At 51.7% G+C, this 17,257-nt stretch overlaps 1 protein-coding gene across 17 annotated transcripts in view; it reads left to right on the top strand.

Annotated features, from left to right (window-relative positions):
* RPH3AL (rabphilin 3A like (without C2 domains)) overlaps window positions 1-17,257 on the top strand; it is a 142,589-nt gene that overhangs the window by 34,390 nt on the left and 90,942 nt on the right. For 11 of the 17 annotated variants that reach the window (XM_044744521.2, XM_070482647.1, XM_070482644.1 and 8 more), the window contains exon 2: window positions 16,594-16,705. In XM_044744521.2, coding sequence (XP_044600456.1) covers window positions 16,629-16,705 — 77 coding nt within the window. In that variant the 5' untranslated portion in view covers window positions 16,594-16,628. Of the gene's footprint in view, window positions 1-3,572; window positions 3,681-8,348; window positions 8,421-8,578; window positions 8,704-16,593; window positions 16,706-17,257 lie in introns of those variants that run through there. The other 6 variants (XM_070482639.1, XM_070482649.1, XM_070482637.1 and 3 more) reach the window with 6 other exon arrangements.

Raw genomic sequence — 17,257 nt, 5'->3', positions numbered from 1 at the left:
TTTTGCTCAAATTCTTCCAGCTTTAGCTCATTATGAAAGTTTATATTATTGTGAAAATTTTCAACTATTACAGAAAAACCGGAAGAATAGTACAAAGAAAACCTGTCGTCCCTCCAGGTTTGGTCATTCTTAGCATTTGACCATATTTGCTTTCTCTCTCTGTCCCTTGCCCCTCTGCCGCAGTGTTTTCACAAATGTACCATCTGTTGCTCTTTTATTGAGGTTAATTTGCAGTTAATCTGTCCCTAGACCATCAGAGGTTGATGGTAAAATGTAAGTGGACAGCTCTTTGCCCCTGGAGACTGTGCCTGGCTGCCCTGTTCAGACCCCAGGTTCATTCTTCAATGTGCCCCGTGATTTTTTTTAGCAGCTTTATTGGGAAATAATTCACATACCATACAGGTCATCCATTTAACATGTACAATTCAGTGGTTTTAGTATATTCACAGATAGGTGCGAGCATCACCCCAGCCAGTTTTAGAACATTTTCATCACCCAAAGAGAAACCCCCTATCTTGTAGCTGTTGCCTGCCCTCCTCCCCTGTAAGATGGAGGCAACCACTAATCTACTCTCTTTCTCTATGGATTTGTCTATTCTGGACATTTCTTTTAGGTGGAATCGTATGCTTTGTGGTCTTCTGTGGCCTGGTGTCTTTTTAGCATGTTTTCAAGGTTCATCCCTGTTGTAGCATGACTCAGTACTTTGTTCCTTTTTATGGCCACATAATATTCCATTGTATGGTTTTAGCATATTTTGTTTATCCATTCATCAGTTGATGGACATTTGGTTTGTTTCCACCTTTTGGCTATTGTGAATAATGTGTCCAGGTTTTGTTTAAAGATATGTTTTCAATTCTTTGGGATGTATACGTAGGAGTGGAATTGTTAGGTCGTAGGGTAACTCTATATTTAACTTTTTGAGGAACTGCCCAACTGTTTTCCACAGTGGCTGCACCATTTTACATTCACACCAGCAGTATACAAGGGTTCCGGTTTTTCCACGTCATCACCAACACTTATTTTCCACTTTTTAAGTTTTAGCCATCCTAGTAAGTTGAAGTGGTATCTCTCTGTGGTTTTGACTGGCATTTCTTTGATGGCTAATGACGTTGAACATCTTTTCATGGGCTTTTGGGCAAGTGTGTATCTACCTTGGACAAATGTCTGTTGAAATCCTTTACCCAGTTTTTAGTTGTCATCTTTTTATTGTTGAGTTGTAAGAGTTCTTTATATATTCTAGACACTAGACCCTTATCAGGTATATGATTTGCAAATATTTTTTTAACCCCATTCTGTGGGTTATCTTTTCACCTTCTCGATAGTGTCCTTTGGTGCACTAAAGTTTTTAATGTTGATGAAGTCCAATTTATCTTTTTTTTTCTTTTGTTGCTTATGCTTTTTGTGTCATATCTAAGAAACTGCTGCCAAATCTGAGGTCACGAGGATTTATGCCTGTTTTTCTTCTAAGAGTTTTATAGTTTTAGCTCTTACATTTAGGTCTTTCATCCATTTAGAGTAGAGCTTTTAAATGGTGTGATGTAAGGGTCTAACTTCCTTCTTCATTTTTTTTTTTTTTTGAGGAAGATTAGCCCTGAGCTAACGTCTGCTGCCAATCCTCCTCTTTTTGCTGAGGAAGACTGGCCCTGAGCTAACATCCATGCCCATCTTCCTCTACTTTATATGTGGGATGCCTACCACAGCATGGCTTGACAAGTGGTGTGTAGGTCCGTACCCAGGATCCGAACTGGCAAACCCCGGGCCGTTGAAGCAGAACGTGCAAACTTAACCACTGTGCCACTGGGCCAGCCCCTAACTTCATTCTTTGGCATGTGGCTACCCAGTTGTCCCAGCACCATTCATTGGAAAGACTCTTCTTCCCCCATTGAATGGTCTTGACATCCTTGTCGAAAATTCTTTGATCGTAGATGTATGGTGTTATTTCTGGGCCCTCAATTCTATTCTAGGGCACATGTTTTGAGTATCCTCGGGGCACGAGGTGTGTCCTGCCCTTAGGGAGTGTTTGGTCCTTTAGGAGAGGTCACACACGTTCATAAGCCCCCAGAAACTGGAAAACCCTGGGAAGAGGTAAAAAGTGAATGTTTAAGAAGATGCCGAGGAGGGAGCGGTTGCCACAGGCTGTGGGTTTGGAGTTGGGGGTGGCGGGGGGCTTCCTGGGGGAGGCCTGGGCTTGGACACAGGGGATGATGCCAGGTGTTTCTGTTTGTTGGAGACAAATTTGGCCAGGTGGAGCAGAGCCTGTGGATGGCCGTGGACTCCCCAGGGAGGACACTGGGCTTGATTTGGAAGTGTCTGAGTAGAGCTGGGCCTTTGCAGGGCCCGTGGGGGCAGGATAGGCTGGGTCAGGGGGGCAGTGTGGAGACAGGGGACCCACTTAGCATCGCAGGGTGACTGAGGTCTGGGTGGGCACCTGGGTCAGGCGGTGGGAATGGTGGGGAGCAGGGGCCATCACAGACCTGTGACTTGGTGTCTCTCTGCTCTGTGGGCCTAGGGTGGGGTAACAGCAGCATTTGAGGCAGGGCAGGGGAGCCCCTGCTGCCATCTCTCAGGCCTTGTGCCTCTAATGCCAGCACTGCCTGTTCTGGGAAGCCCGCGCCAGCCTGCCTCCACGGCAGTGCCTCCAGGCTCCTCTGGCCCAGGGAACCCCGCGCCTGCTCACAACTCCTGTGGCCGATTCCTGCACGGCTCAGTTTCTGTGAACTCCTGCACATTCCTCAGTGCTGGAGCATGAGATGCTGAGGAGACCCCCTGCTCTGTTGCTTTTGTTAGGTGCCACAGCTGCAGCCGAGACTCCTTGGGGGCAGAGAGGGTGCTAGAAGGTGCCAGGGGCCAGCTGTGTGGTCTTGAGCCAGTGGCTGCACTTCTCAAGCATTGGGTCTTGAGCCCCTGCTCTGGAAGGGGACGATGATCATGCCATCCCCCTGGCATTGTGATGAATTTCGGTTGGTCACCCTGTGGCAAGCAGCCGGCAGGTCAGCAGAGCTCAGTAGAGCCAACTGCTGTCCCTTCCTGATTTGGTAGCTCATGGTCAGGCTGAGCACGTGCACGTGCATTTTAATTTGTGGGCTCCTCCTAAAAGCCTCGAAAACTTCTGGCAAAATGCTGGTGGTTCTATTTGGCCTTTTTTGCTCTTCTCTGTACCAAGCCATGTTCTGGAGGTGGTCCCCTCTCTCACTCTCAGGGGGCTCCCACTGAGTCCTTGGCAGTCTTCACCATGGTCATTTGTGACGGGCACCCCCACTTGTTTGGGGCCTTAGCCTCTGCCAGGGGAACGGGGAGTGTGCGGAGAAGTTGACAGCTGGTGCCCGGGCAGCGTGGTACTTAACCTTGGATTTGGAACAGAGAAACGTCTGTTTGTGTTTCCATGAACGAGAGGGGACAGCTGGCCCGCAGATCGGCTAGGTCAGCTTGGGGTTGCCTTGGCTGCCAGCTTTAAACAAACAGCCAGGGCCAGGGTTCCCACCCCGGCTCTGGTGAAGTGGGTGGAAGAAGGATGGAGAAGTACCTGGCGGAGCCCAACAAGAGCCACCTGAGAGCTAGTGTTGGGTGGGGGGGGGGCTGTGACGAGGCTGCGGGGGGAGGCGGCAGTGTGGGAAGCTGCTCCCGGGACCTGGAGCACTGCCGTTGTCAGCACAGCTGGGCACTGGGACTTTAACAAGCAGGTGAGCAGGGGTAGCCCTGTTTTCATTCCAGAGCTTCTCTGCTTCGTGGAGAGGTTTCTCTTGGGCTCCTCCAACTCCCAGGAGTGAGCTAAAATCAGATTTCCTTTGCAGAAATTCTGTTTGCCTGGCACTTTCTAGACACACAAATTGCAAATACGGAAGCAGGCTTGTATTTCTGCATTAAGAGACAAACAGCATTAACACCCATCACTGCACATACCAAGCCAGGTGCCTGGCAGCCCCTGGGAGGACCTGGGCATTTTCGGAGCAGAGAGTCCCTGGGGTCACGGACACCTGCTGACCCTGAAGCCTTGATTTTATTCTGGTAACCCTTGAGCTGAGGTCTAATTCCATCTCCTGTTCATTTTTTGTGCCTTTGACCTCTTTTTTGACAGTCTGGTGAATCCTATGGTACCTTTCTCAAAATAATGCACAAACAGGATTACAGAGGAAACCAATTATATTGACTTACTGTTATCAGAATATTTTTAAAAACAAGCTTTTGATATAGTAAACTATGTGCTTTTTTTTTTTTTTTTGGTAAGAAAGACTGGCGCTGAGCTAACATCTGTTGCCATTCTTCCTGTTTTGCCTGAGGAAGATTGCCCCTGAGATAACATCTGTGCCACTCTTTCTCTATTTTTGTATGTGGGTCGCTACCACAGCATGGCTTGATGAGTGGTGCGTAGGTCCGTGCCTGGGATCCAAACCTGCAAACCCTGGGCCACCGAAGCACAGTGTACAAACTTAACCACTACACCCCTGGGCTGGCCCCATGTGCTGATTTTTTGAGTCATTAGGTAAACAGCCTTGCAGCAGTTCTGATAACTATTGCGATCTTAAAGTGGTGATGAGCATAAATAATATTTCAAGATATCTGCAAATCTGTATTGTGATATGAAAATATCTGTATTCTGTAGATAACCAAGACACAGGCACTGATAATATGACTGTGGTGGGTTGCCTACATTCATAATGAAAGGAAATAGAAAATTTCAGTTGCAGGTTAGTGAAAATAAAGATATCATTTGTTCCCGCCCAAGTTCATGGCTCCCCCTTAAGAACTCTCAAGACAGGCACTGACCAAAGGAGATTGTTTTCCTGTATCTTCTTTTTGCATCAACCATGACAAGTCCCTGTCTCAGGATTTAGACCCCTCTCCTGGTCCTTAGCGCCCCAGGAGCTCCAGGGGGCACTTGAGACCAGCTTGAACATCTGATCACACATACTAAAGGGCCCACCCCCAAGGTAGGGCTCTGGGTTCTGTTTTCCCATATGTTATGGGTTGAATTGTGTCCCCCGAAAGGGTATGGTTAAGTCCTAACTCCCAGAACCCCAGAATGTGACCTTATTTGGAAATAGGGGCATTGCAGATGTAACTAGTTAAGATGAGGCCATACTGGATTCTCCTTTGGTCTTAATCCACCGTGATGAGTGTCCTCTCAGAAGAAGAGTGACACACCGCACCTTTAACGGCCTAAAACGTCCATTCTAGCTCACCCAAATCCCTGCCTCTTTGTCTGAGGCAGTTTTCTCATTCCCGGGCTGAAACGCTATGCAAAGCCTGCAGCCAGAATAAGAGGCACAGCATCCCCCCCTTGCCTGTCACTCAAGTGCCAGCCCTCCGACTTTAAGGCCTCAGCTCCGCCCACACGTCCCCAGGGCACACGGCCATTTGAGGTCAAGAGGCACAGGGAGACGGCCACGTGGAGACACAGAGGGAAGGAGGCCGTGGCAAGGTGAAGGCAGTGACTGGAGTGATGCAGCTGCCAGCCCAGGAGGGCCAAGGAATGCCAGCAGCCCCCGAAGCCGAGAGAGGCGCGGCCCTGCCGCCGTCTTGGTTTGGGACCTCTAGGCTCTAGAGCTGCTTGAAGCCTTGCAGCTTGAGGTGGTTTGTTACGGCAGCCCCAGGAGGCTGGTACCACGTGGGCTGAGGGGAACGGGGCACTGCTTCGGGCCTGGCTGCCAGCCTCTGGGGCTCCCCTCCTTCCTGTGTGTTCTCGGGGTGACACCTGCCAAGAAGTCTGGTTACCCTGTATTCGGCCGCTATCCTCCATCTCTGTGATGGCCTTGCTTCGTGCCCCCTACCTGCCCTGTTTCAGGCCTTTCAGAAATGACCACAGCGAGCTGTGCCTCTGGTGACGTGTGGGTGAAGTTGTGGCGCTAAAGTCGGAGGGCTGGCACTTGAGGGACGGGGGACGTGGGAGAGAGGAGGAGGATGCTGTGCCTCGTATTTTGGTTGCAGGCTTTGCATAGTGTTTCAGCTGGAAAATGAGAAAACGGTCTCCGCTAGAGAAAGAGGCAGGCATTTGGGTCCACTGGACTGGGTGTTTTAAGCCATTAAAGTGTGGATTTACTTCTCTAGGGAGAAGAGGCCCCCACAGCTGTAAGTGAGGCATCCTGCCTGTACACTGTGGGAGGCCTTCTGGGCACGCAAAGAACAACCCCTCTCACCCTGCTTGACCTGAGATGCTGGGCATGTGCCTGGTGCAAAGTCAATACCTAGTGCTTGTTTGTTGAATGAATGAGGGTAAGAAACCAAGAAGTAGCTGCTGCTTGTCTCTCTGAGGACAATAGCAGGCTCTGAGCTCTGTGACTCTGGAGGGGCTGTGCCACAGAACAGGCCTGGGGTGTCCAGGATGGACTACTCCTGAAGGGCACTGCCAAGAAAGGCTACAGGAATCTGAGCAGGGCTGCAGGGTCTTAGAGAGCCCCACCCGGGAGGAGGATGTAGGTGGGAGCCACGAGGATAGGTGGGGTGCCGTCGCTGGTCTAACTCCTACTGAGTCATCCTTAGAAAATGATTCCAGAATAAATTCACCCGTAATCCCAAACCCTGCTCCTCTAATGTGTGAACTCTGCATTTTCCACACGGCACATGATTATTATAGGGTGCTGTCATTGTGTCCACCATTGGGTTCTACTTCATGCACCTAATCTTGCTGTAAACCCTTTTCCAGGTCATTTGTCATTTTTGATATTGACACTGCCATTGACTGTGCCATCGTTGACCACTCTTCAAGAGTTGGAGTCCTTTCTAGATTTCCCGTGGTTTTAGGTGGTGTAAACCACTTTGCAGAGTGGGCCAGAGGCAGGACAGGTGAGACCTGTTCAGTGGATGGGAGCCACCTGCATGTGGCTGGGAGGAAGGTTAAGGAGGTCGGGGGTGACACTGTGGGACCTGAAATTCCAGGCCCAGGAGGCTGGGCATTATTCCATGGGCTGCGGTAACCTCTTGAAGGTTAGTGTTAGTTCCATGAAGGTGTACCAGACAACCACCATGTGTCCGAGATGCATTCCAAGAGCTGCAGTCTTCGCAGGGGTCACAGAGGTAAAGACCCGCCCCCCGCCCGGAATACAAAGTGGAATGAACTGCTGAGGGGAGGCAGGTGGGGTCGATTCTGAATGGGAGTTGGGTGGGGACGAGTTAGAGAATTCCCGGAGGAGGTGGTGCTGGGCCTCTATGGGTAGACCATGTGCAGGAGAGGCGTTTCATGTGAGTTCCGGAGACAAGACTGAGCAGCAGAACATGTCCCGGTTCCCAGTGACTTAGATCTTCCTTGACTTACGCTGGGGTTACATCCTGATAAACCCTTCGAAAGCTGAGAACACTGTAAGTCAAAAATGCGTTTAATACACCTAACCTACTGAACATCGTAGCTTAGCCTCGCCTGCCTTAGATGTGCTTAGGACACTTACGTTAGTCCACAGTTGGGCAAAATCATCTAACACAAAGCTTACTTTATAACAAAGTGTCGACTATCTCGTGTAACTGATGGAATACTGTACTGAAAGTGTAAACAGCGTGGTTGTCTGGGGACAGAATGGTGGTTACTGTATCGATTGTTCACATTCACCATGGCAGGGCTGACTGGGAGCTGCTGCCGCCCAGCGTTACGAGAGAGGATCCTATGGCATATCACTAGCCCGGGAAAGATCACAGTTCAAAATTCAAAGTACAGTTTCTACTGAATGTGTATCGCTTTTGCACCATCATAAAGTTGAAAAATTGTTAAGTCGAACCATCGTAAGTCAGGGACCATCTGTAGAGTGTGAGTTCTGTGGAGGGATGTGGTGGCAGGTGAGACTGGAAGGGTAATTTGGGCCAGATCATGGATGGCCTTACGTGCAGCTTGGGTTCTTTCCTTTGGCAGTGGGGAGCCATTGAAGGTTTTTGAGCAAGAGCATCTCATGGCCTTACCTAGGCTTTGAGGATGAACTCTCTGGCTGCAAGTGAAGGGGGTGAGGTGAGCCCCAGGAGGTCCAAAGGCCGATGGGGAAGCTGTCCCACAGTCTGAGCAAGAGACAAGGAGAATCCAACTGGGACCGGGGAGGGAGTAGTCACTGGGGAAGCAGATCTGGAAGGACGCCCGCTGACAGCGTGAGTTCTAGGGCCGTTTGTCAGGTACTAGCTTCCCCGGGGCTCCCGTCTCATCTCTCAAATCTGCTTGAGCCCTGCCTCGTGCATAATTAGCCCGAGACCCCACAGAGAGTTTCCTTGGGTGCTCAGACAGGCCTTTGAGGCTTCCTCTCTAAATCTTGCATCCTCGTGACAGGTGGAGGAAGTGTCGATGCCTGGGTTCACCTTATCTTGCTGCTAGTGTCATGTTTCCCGTATCATAGTAACAGAGCAGGTGTCAGAGCCTGTTGCTAAGGGTTCCCTGGAATATTAATACCTGGGTGTAGAACTGAGGGCTGTCACACTGTGTCTTTGGCGTCTCGGGAACCCTCGGCTTGGTGGCAAGTATTCTTTCATATCATCCCTGCTTTTTCTCCCTCCTTGAGGCCCTCGTCTCCTCCCCCGCTACCCCGGCCCAGGCACCCCCAGCTGTCTGGGGATGGCAAACTCCCCAGCAGCGATTGTGCAGCCACTCTGCCCTCCCGCTTCCAGGGCGGGCATGACTAAAGGATCACAGCAGAGGCTGAATGGGCCCTGAGTCCTTTCTGTGCAGCTCTCCGGGCGTCAGCTCGGATTTGGCATGGGGATGAAGCCTCTGTCCCAGCCCAGCACAGGCCCCCTGAGGTAGCTCTGGGCTCTTCCGCGGTCCTCCTCCTCAGGGCTCTCTGGCCTGTGGGTGGGGAGTGGAGTGGGTTTTGCTCTCCTCTTGCGTCTCCTGTTTGTCTCCTCCTCTGGTCTTCTGGTCTTTCCTCTGCTCACAGGTTTGAAAATCAAACTCCAAACAGCTCTGGGAGGGGTTTGGTCGGATATGAGCTCAGGGTTGGGACTTTATTTACCAAATGCCATTTCTATCAGTTATGTATTTGCCTTGATAATACTGCATAATAACCAGGCCCAGACTCCTTGATTTACAGCCTCGCTTCACTGCTCCTGAGTCTGTGGGTCACTGCTGCTCTTGCTGGGCCGTGCGTTTCATCATCATGGGTCAGCGGCTCAGAGAAAACCTCTCTCTGTGGAAGGATGCACTTTCGTTCTCTTGGTAGCTCTTTGGAAGTGGTGTCCTGCACTTGCTGGTGACTCCTGTTTGCCTCTGCATATGGTGTCCCCTCCTCGACCCTGCGGTCCTTCCATCCTGCCTGCCTCCTTCCTGCTATTCTTCCCGCTTCGTTCCTTCTCTTCCCCTGAGGTCATCCATTCATACCACCTTCGGCTCTGTTATGTCCGTGGAAGTTCCCCTGGAATAAAATCAAGGAGGCGAAAGTGCCAGGGTACAGGCGGGAGAGATGAGCACACCTGGGAGCAGGTGCAGGCGAGAGGAGCTGTCCTCGCTCGGGCCTTTGTGCCTTTGCTTGTCTTTGCTCGCCTCTGTTCTGTTCTGGCCCCGGTAGGCGGGCGGAGCCCCCGTGGGTGTGTTTAATGCTCTCTAGGGGCAGGCTGTCCTGCCCTCCAGGTATCTTTCTCGAAGTTGGGTATGGCTCAGCGAGAGCTGCAGGCTGCCCATCTTTTCCACCCTGTGTTCAGTGGTTGTAAGTTTTGGGAGGTTGGGGGTCAAACAGCAGCATTGTCCTGGAGTAGTGACGAGATGTGCTGCTCTCTGGAGGGTACCCTCCTTTCGTCCTCACCCCAGCCTGTGGTGGGGCGGACACCCCGCCCCTTTTTAGAGGAGAACAAACGGTGGAGAGGTGTTATGTGACCACCTGGTCACTCGGAGCTCTAAGGCAGGTGCCCACTTTACCGGATTCTGAGCCCACGACGTCCGCTAAGGGGGGGAGAAGGCTTCTTCTAAGTAGGCTCGAACGTTTGCAGAAGGGAGGCCCTTTTTCAGTGATTCGAGGACCGTACGCATTGTTAAAACCAACTGACTGGAGATTTACAGGTAGCTTCTTGTATCTGAGTTCTGAGTTTGAAAATACAAAACCCGCCTTGGGCCGACGGGACGGGCTGCCTCCAGCAGCCCTTTTTGCGGTGACTGTTTCTAGATGTCGTCGAGGGAGTGGGCGTGAGGCCTGCAACCGGGAGATCGGAGTGGCTGTGAACGTCACTATAGCAAAAGTCGCTTCAAAAACCCATTTCAAAAAAAGACACTTCCTTTCCCTTTGGGTAATTTATCCTAAGGAAATAATCAGAGATGGACACAAAGATTTGTCTCCCGGGATGTCCATTTTAGTGTTGAATGTAATAGAGCAAAACTGGAAGCAATCTCTGTGCCCCTAAATGGGAAAATGATAAAACATATCCAGAATACTAAGTTAAAATTAAGAATCGTGTTTTTGAGGACTTTTAATAATGTGAGAAAGTACAGTGTGATAAGAAAGCAGAGTGAACAGTGTATGTAATACGAACCCAGTTTTATTTAAAATCTACACACAAATACCTAGGAAAAAATGAGAAGCTCTTACATTAAAATGTTAGGACTCTTCTCTGGGGGTGGGTGATGGGCCGGCGTAGGGTGTTTTCTTTGTAATGTTCTGTGGAGATGCCACGTGAGGTTGCCCAAAGCCGGCTTGGGGAGAGGAGAATTGGATCTCCCTGTCAGAATGTGCTTGTTTGCTGAGATCTGCCTCAGAAAGTTGCCTGGGGCTCACGGACCTCCATCCCCTGGGAATTTTCTCAGGAAATCGTCACCAGGCAACTCCGTTCCTGTCCCCTCATGGGGTCCCCTGAGCCCCTGCGCTGCAGGTGGAGAAACGCTTATGGGTGCAGCCTGGCTTGTCTCGCCCAGCGGGGGGCAGGTGGCACCTGCAGGCCTGGAAGGCACGCTGGCCCCTGCGGGGGGAGGCGGCTCTGCTGTCAGGAGCCCCTGGGCGCTGACTCCGCTGTGGGGAATCCTGGGGGACAGACTGCCTGCGCGTGGGCAAGTCGCAGAGCGCGCTTGGAGCCCAGCTCTGCTCCCAGCACGTCTGGCTCGTTGCCTGAGTTCCTCTGTGTCTGGGAAAGGCCGTCGCTCTGATGAAATCAGTTGAATTGAACAGAGGTTCAGCGAACATCCACTTTGTAGGAGGATGAAGGCCCCCTGGGGAGCCCACAGCCCTCTGGGGAAGGAGAGATGGAGACCTGTCAATAGAAGGAAGGTGTCTGGGGCCGGTTCTCAGGTAGAACCCCCACTTCCCCAGGACCCTCTTCCTTCCCCCGCAGAACACACTCACACACGTGCACACACACACCATGACCGTGTTCCTTCCCCCGCAGAACACACACACACACACACACACACTCCCCACAGCCTCTTTCCTCACAGCTGGAAGGACCTGAGCCGCAGGCCCGGCCTGGGTACCCCTTCTCCCCTCGTTGACAGAGGAAGGCCAGCGCACCAGGTGGCCCTCCTTCTGCAGACACCCTGCCTCTGCTCCCTCTGGGCCCTTGGCCAGTCCCGTCCTCCCCCTCGTGAATGCCTGCTTTTTGCTCACCTTTAGACCTCTGTTTTGTCCCCTCATCATTTGGTTTCTGTCTAGGACAGATTGGCATTTATTAAGCAGGGGTGCGGTCCATGTTGAACTCACGGGGCACTGTTCTTTGGGAGGTCTAAGGACCCACCTCGTAGGAGGGCATGGGCCTGATGCGGCAGGGCCTGGGGAAGGGGCCCTCCCGCTGGAGGCGGGCAGAGCCCAGGAGGTGTGTGTTGGGTAGTGGTGAGCATGTAGCCTGGCAGAGCAGCCCCCTGGTTAAGGGGGTGTGCGAGCCGGGGACAGTTGGCTGGCAAGTCAGGGAGCTGGCAGCCACTTCAGACTGAAGAGGTTTGGGAACCTAAGCTGGCTCCGTTGGCAGCTTCCTAAGTGTGGCTCCCCCAGCTGCCCTTCCTCTCGCACCGTCTGTCCTGAGGCTGCTGTCTGTGGATGAAGGACAGCTGTGCCTTCTGAGGTGCCAGCTGCAGCACAGGGCGAGCACAGCAGTCCCTGGGCAGGGTCCTGAGTCTTTGCTCGGAGCCACCCCCGTGGACATGCTCAGCCACAAACTTACCATCATTGAAGACCCTGCCAGCCAGTACCCATGGCCCCAGGTCCCGAAAGGCAACATCCTCTCATCTCCTTAGACATCTCTATAGCATTTGACTCTGCAGGCCCATCTTCCCTGAAGCTGCGGGAGCGAGAGGGGTGGGGGACACTGGGATGTCCTTCTCTTCTCTGCCCTGGGGACTAGGCTGGGGTGGGGGCTCAGATCCCACCTCCTGGCTTGGGGCAGCCGCCAGCCTCCCACCCTAAGACCCTTCCTCAGTCCCTGCCTGCGCCCAGGCCTCCCTCCTGCAGCTCGGCAGGGCGGGGTCAAGTGTTGGAACTGCACAGGGCAGTCCCTCCAGCCTGTCTGTTTCATCTCCCTCGGGTACCGATGAGGAAACTGAGGCCCAGGGAAGACAACTGACTTGTTCTTGCCTTCCAGTAAGTTCGCATAAAAGCTAGATTTTCATGGCTCTTTTCTTTCCTAGTTGAGTCTTCTTTCCACCGTCCTCCCTGCTGTACAACCCTTCCTTCCGTGCCGACGGCCCTGATAGGACGCAGAGAAAGTAATCTTGGTTAAGGGTTAGGAGACTGGCACAGTTAGCTGTGTGACCTTTCCTCAGTCTCTTAACCTCTCTCTTTTCTCTTTTGCTGACCAGAAAAGAATAATGATTAGATTTAGGAAGAACAGAACAGAATAGCCTGTGGGTGGTCGCAGAGTTGTTTTGGCTAAAATTAGAAAAACAATGTAGAGGACTGGACCCTAAATGGCTCAGAGGACAGATAAATGTTAGTTTGGGGGTTCCCTTACCAGTGATCCCAAAAGTCTGGCCCCCTAGGAAGTGGCCCAAAGGGGACCGAAAGAGTTCATTCCCTAGAGATTCATTTGGGGCTGTGAGGAATGGCTGCGTCTCCACCTGTGTTTGCTGCTGTCTTCTCCTGGATGTCCCCACCTGTCCCCCCATAAAAGAGGTGATGACGGTTTGAGCACGAGAGCACAGGACCCCAGCTCCTCCCCCTGCCCAGCTCCACACACTTTTGGTTCAGAAGCTTCTGGAGAAGATGAAATTCCCACTCTGAGATTCCCTGGCCTGCTCCTCCCCTCTGGGGTCAACACTGGTGCACCCCTGCCTCTGTGGGGGTGCCTGGCAGAGCAGATGGGCCACTGCATCCTCTCTGTGCCCATCCTCGCTGTGCCCAGCTGCCCAGGGTAGGCAGGAAGGCTCAAAGCCTTCCCATCCTGGGAGCAGTGGCCCGAGACCTGGTGCCCCCTGCAGACCAAGGCGGGAGCGACGACACCTGTGAGGCGATGACAGGTGGCTGCCGCCGGGACACCCGGTTTACCCTGGCACAGCCTGTCCCGGTCAGGGAGACCCCCATCACTTCCATTTCTTGAAGCTCCCAGAATGTTTAAAAATAATAATAAGGATTCAGGGCTCCTGAGCTGTAGTATGTTTTAAATGTTTACGTGGAACCGAATAACGCTTTTCACACCCACACCGCGATGTGACCGTGCTATTCACAAGATAACAGAAATTTTAAAAAGCAAAACAAAACAAACCATCATGCGGAAAAGGCTGGAAGTGGGACACCGGTTTAAAGTTGTTTGATAAGCGTGTCGTTTTTGACTCTGTCTGCGTTTTCCTGGATTCTGTGTTAGCCTCATTTGGAAGAAGGTCAAGACTTTAGATGCGAGGTCTTTGATGACCGTGGCACCCCAGCAGCCCTCCCCTGCGTGGGCCTGGCTGTGGGGTCTCCACGCGTGGCTCCTGAGGTCTAGGGTCCCCAGGTCTATTTCCCGCTGCTGCTTGGATGTGCTGAATGGGACAGAGAGGCCACTGTGGTGAATGTCGTGGGCTTGGTCCCTGTGTGGGTCAGTCAACGGCAGTCCGCAGGCTGCCCCCTGGTGGTCATCACAGAAATGGGTGACTTTGGGCTCGAACAGCAGTTCTCAAACCATGGTCCGGGGGTCCCGAGTACCTTTCAGGGGGTCCGCAAAATCAAAACTTTTCATAAGAATAACAAGACGCTTGGTCTCATTCTCTCACAAATGTGCAGAAGATGAAAAGTTCGTCGATAGGATTTTAGATGCCACATTGGAACTAATCTTTAAGAAGCTACCATCTGTTGCATTTTGGTGCAATTGAAAGAATATCCACAATTATCTGGAAAGGCAATTAAAATAGTCCTCTCTTTTCCGACAGTAGTACATATCTGTGGGAGTCTTGATGTCCTTCATGCACTTTAACAAAACCATATGTGGCAAAAGATTGAGTGAAAAATCAGCTATGACCATCCAACTGTCTTGTTAAGCCAAACATTACAAAGACTTGTAAAAAGGTAAAACAATGCCATATTCTCACTAATTGTTTTTGTTTTGAAAATATAGTGGTTTTTTTTGTAAAATATGTGAACATCTAATGGGTCTATGATTTTTTGGTGAATTAATAATTTTAAAGTTTTTCCTCAGTTTTAATTTCTAATATGGTAAATATCAGTAACTATAGCTCATATCATTTGGAGTTCTCAAGTTTTTTTGTTTGTTGTTTTGCAGAGGAAGATTTGCCCTGAGCTAACATTTGTGCCAATCTTCCTCTATTTTCTATGTGGGTTGCCACCACAACATGGCTGTCACTGAGTGGTGTAGGTCTGCGTCTGGGAACCAAACCTGGGCCACTGAAGCGGAGTGCACCAAACTTGACCACTAGGCCCCAGGGCTGGCCTGTCAAGAATTTTTATAGCAGTTTAATGAGATGTAGTTCACATGCCATAAAATTCACACTTTTGGGAGCTGGCCCAGTGGCCAAGTGGTTAAAGTTCCACATGCTCCACTTTGGTGGCCTGAGTTCACAGGTTTGGATCCTGGGCGCAGAGCTATATCACTCACCAGCCGTGCTGTGGTGGCAACCCAAATACAAAAGCAGAGGAAGATGGGCACAGGTGTTATCTCAGGGCTAATCTTCCTCAAGCCAAAGAAGAGGAGGATTGGCAGCAGATGTTATCACAGGGCCAATTTTCCTCAACAACAACAACAACAAAATTCACACTTTTAAAGGATACAATTCAGTGGTTTTAATTTATTCCCGAAGTCATGCAACCATCACCACTATCTAATTCCAGAACGTTTTCATCACCCCAAAAAGAAACCCTGAACCTATTAGCAGTCATTCCTCGTTCTTTCCTCTCCCTGCCACCACCCCAGCTCCTGACAACCTCCCGTCTCCTTCCTGTCTCTGTGGATTTGAACATTCTAGACATTTCATATAATGGAACCACACAATGTGTAGTCTTTCATGTCTGCCTTCTTTCACTTAGCATTGTGTTTTCAAGGTTCATCCATGTGTAGCAGGTATCAGTACTTCATTCCCTTTTGTGGCCGCATAATATCCCATTGTTTGGATATGTCGCATTGTGCCCTTCATCAGTTGACATTGAATTGAATTGACATTCAATTGAACGCACATTGAATTGTTTCCACTTTTTGGCTGTTAGGAATAATGCTGCTGTGAACATTCACGTATAGGTTTTTGTGTGTGGACACGTGTTTTCAGTTCTCTTGGGTATATACCTAGAAGTCGTTTCTGGGTATATGGTAACTCCGTTCAACATTTGAGGAACTGCCAGACTAAATTCCAAGCTGAATAATTTTTGAGTGTGCGGGAGTCCTGTGTTTGAGAACCACTGGTGCAGGTGGGCGCAGACCAGGGAGTGTGGATAGCTCAGTACAGCCCCTCATCTTTGCGCAGGGATTGAGATACCCTCAAACTCAGCTTTCTCTTCCCCTCTCTTCTCTCCCCCAACACATATCCTTGGTGGCCCCGAGAGAGCCAGCTAAGCTGGACTGCACAAGTTAAACCACCAGGAAGGTCTGGAGCAGGCCCGCCTCCCTGCAGGATTCCCGAGGGTGCCATTTTCATTGTAGTCCCAGTGGGCAGCACCCCCTGCAGTTGTGCAGGTGGCGGTCATGGCTGCAGCCACCGTCCCCTGCCTGCCTGCCCACTCTGCAGAGCACGGTGATCGTTGGCGGAACCTCCCGGGGAGCAGAGTCTGTGCAGACCTTGTTTGCAGAGCTGAGGAAGGCGGGTGGCTCCGGCTGCATGTGTGTACCTGGGGTCGCCACTCCGGGTCCCCCGGGTTTGGGAGCGGTGTGGGGTTTGCCCAGGCTGTCAGGCCGTCTGCCCTGGCCCAGCCCCTCCTGCTGGGCGATGTGCAGAGGACGGCAGGGGCTGCACTTGGAAGAGCCGGGGTCAGCGCTCTCCATGGCTGGCCCACTAAGTGGAAAATTGAGGAGGTGTGCCTCTTCTCTCCTGTGTGATTCTAACCCTTTGATGTCCTGCCAGTTATGTCTGATCTTGTCACTTAGTCGCATGATCCTCCTAGAACTGTGAGCTTTTTGAAAGAGGAGCTTTCAGGGAACAGTTTAGCTGGAGGAGTGATTCTGATGGTGCGATTCCGGGCATCAGTGGAGAGCAATGTACTGAGATAGGTTGGAGGGGCCGATGTCTGCCATCTGAGGGACCCTGTCTGCCACCTGCACCCCTGCCAGTGACCTGCTCTTTCTTTTTCCCTCTTCTCACCTCAGATGTGACCCCCTCCCCCGGCTGGGCGCTCCAGGCCATGGCCGACACCATCTTTGGCAGCGGGAGTGATCAGTGGGTCTGCCCCAATGATCGGCAGCTTGCCCTGCGAGCCAAGTGAGTACCCCAGGGCCCCGCCACGCCTTCCTTCCCCCTCCCTGCTCCCCTCCTTTCTTTGGTGAGCTTCAGTTCCAGAGACGCAGAAAAAGAAGTTTGGACACAAGTGCTTGTCTGATGCACACCATACCCCAGGCCCTGAGCTGGGCACTTAACAACCATTCACTCATTTAACCACCGTGTGGAAATTTGTCCCCATTTTTCAGAGGAGGAAAGTGAGGCTGGCTTTGCCTAGGTCGCTTCGGTTGTGAGTGGCAGGGCTGGGACCACACTCGGGTCCATCTACTCCCAACCCTGTGTTCTCTGTACCGCAGCAGACTGCGGAGAGCCAGACAGCTTCCTTTGCCTTCTCTGTTAGAGTCGACATCCCTCTGTCACTGAACCTTCAGTCCTGGGGCTCCTGGAGGCGGGAAGCCTCTGATCTCTGGGTGCCCACTTCACAGCTGAGTGCCTGGCGCCGACAGACAGGACAGAGCAGAGCTGGTCAAATGAGTGAAGAGCTGTCCCTGGGCTGAGACGCCCAGCCAGCCTCGAGGGATCCCAGGTCTCCTC

This window comes from Equus asinus, chromosome 13 (genome assembly GCF_041296235.1).
Source record: "Equus asinus isolate D_3611 breed Donkey chromosome 13, EquAss-T2T_v2, whole genome shotgun sequence".
NCBI classification, from domain to species: Eukaryota; Metazoa; Chordata; class Mammalia; order Perissodactyla; family Equidae; genus Equus; species Equus asinus.
This window is presented reverse-complemented; position numbering and strand designations above follow the sequence as displayed.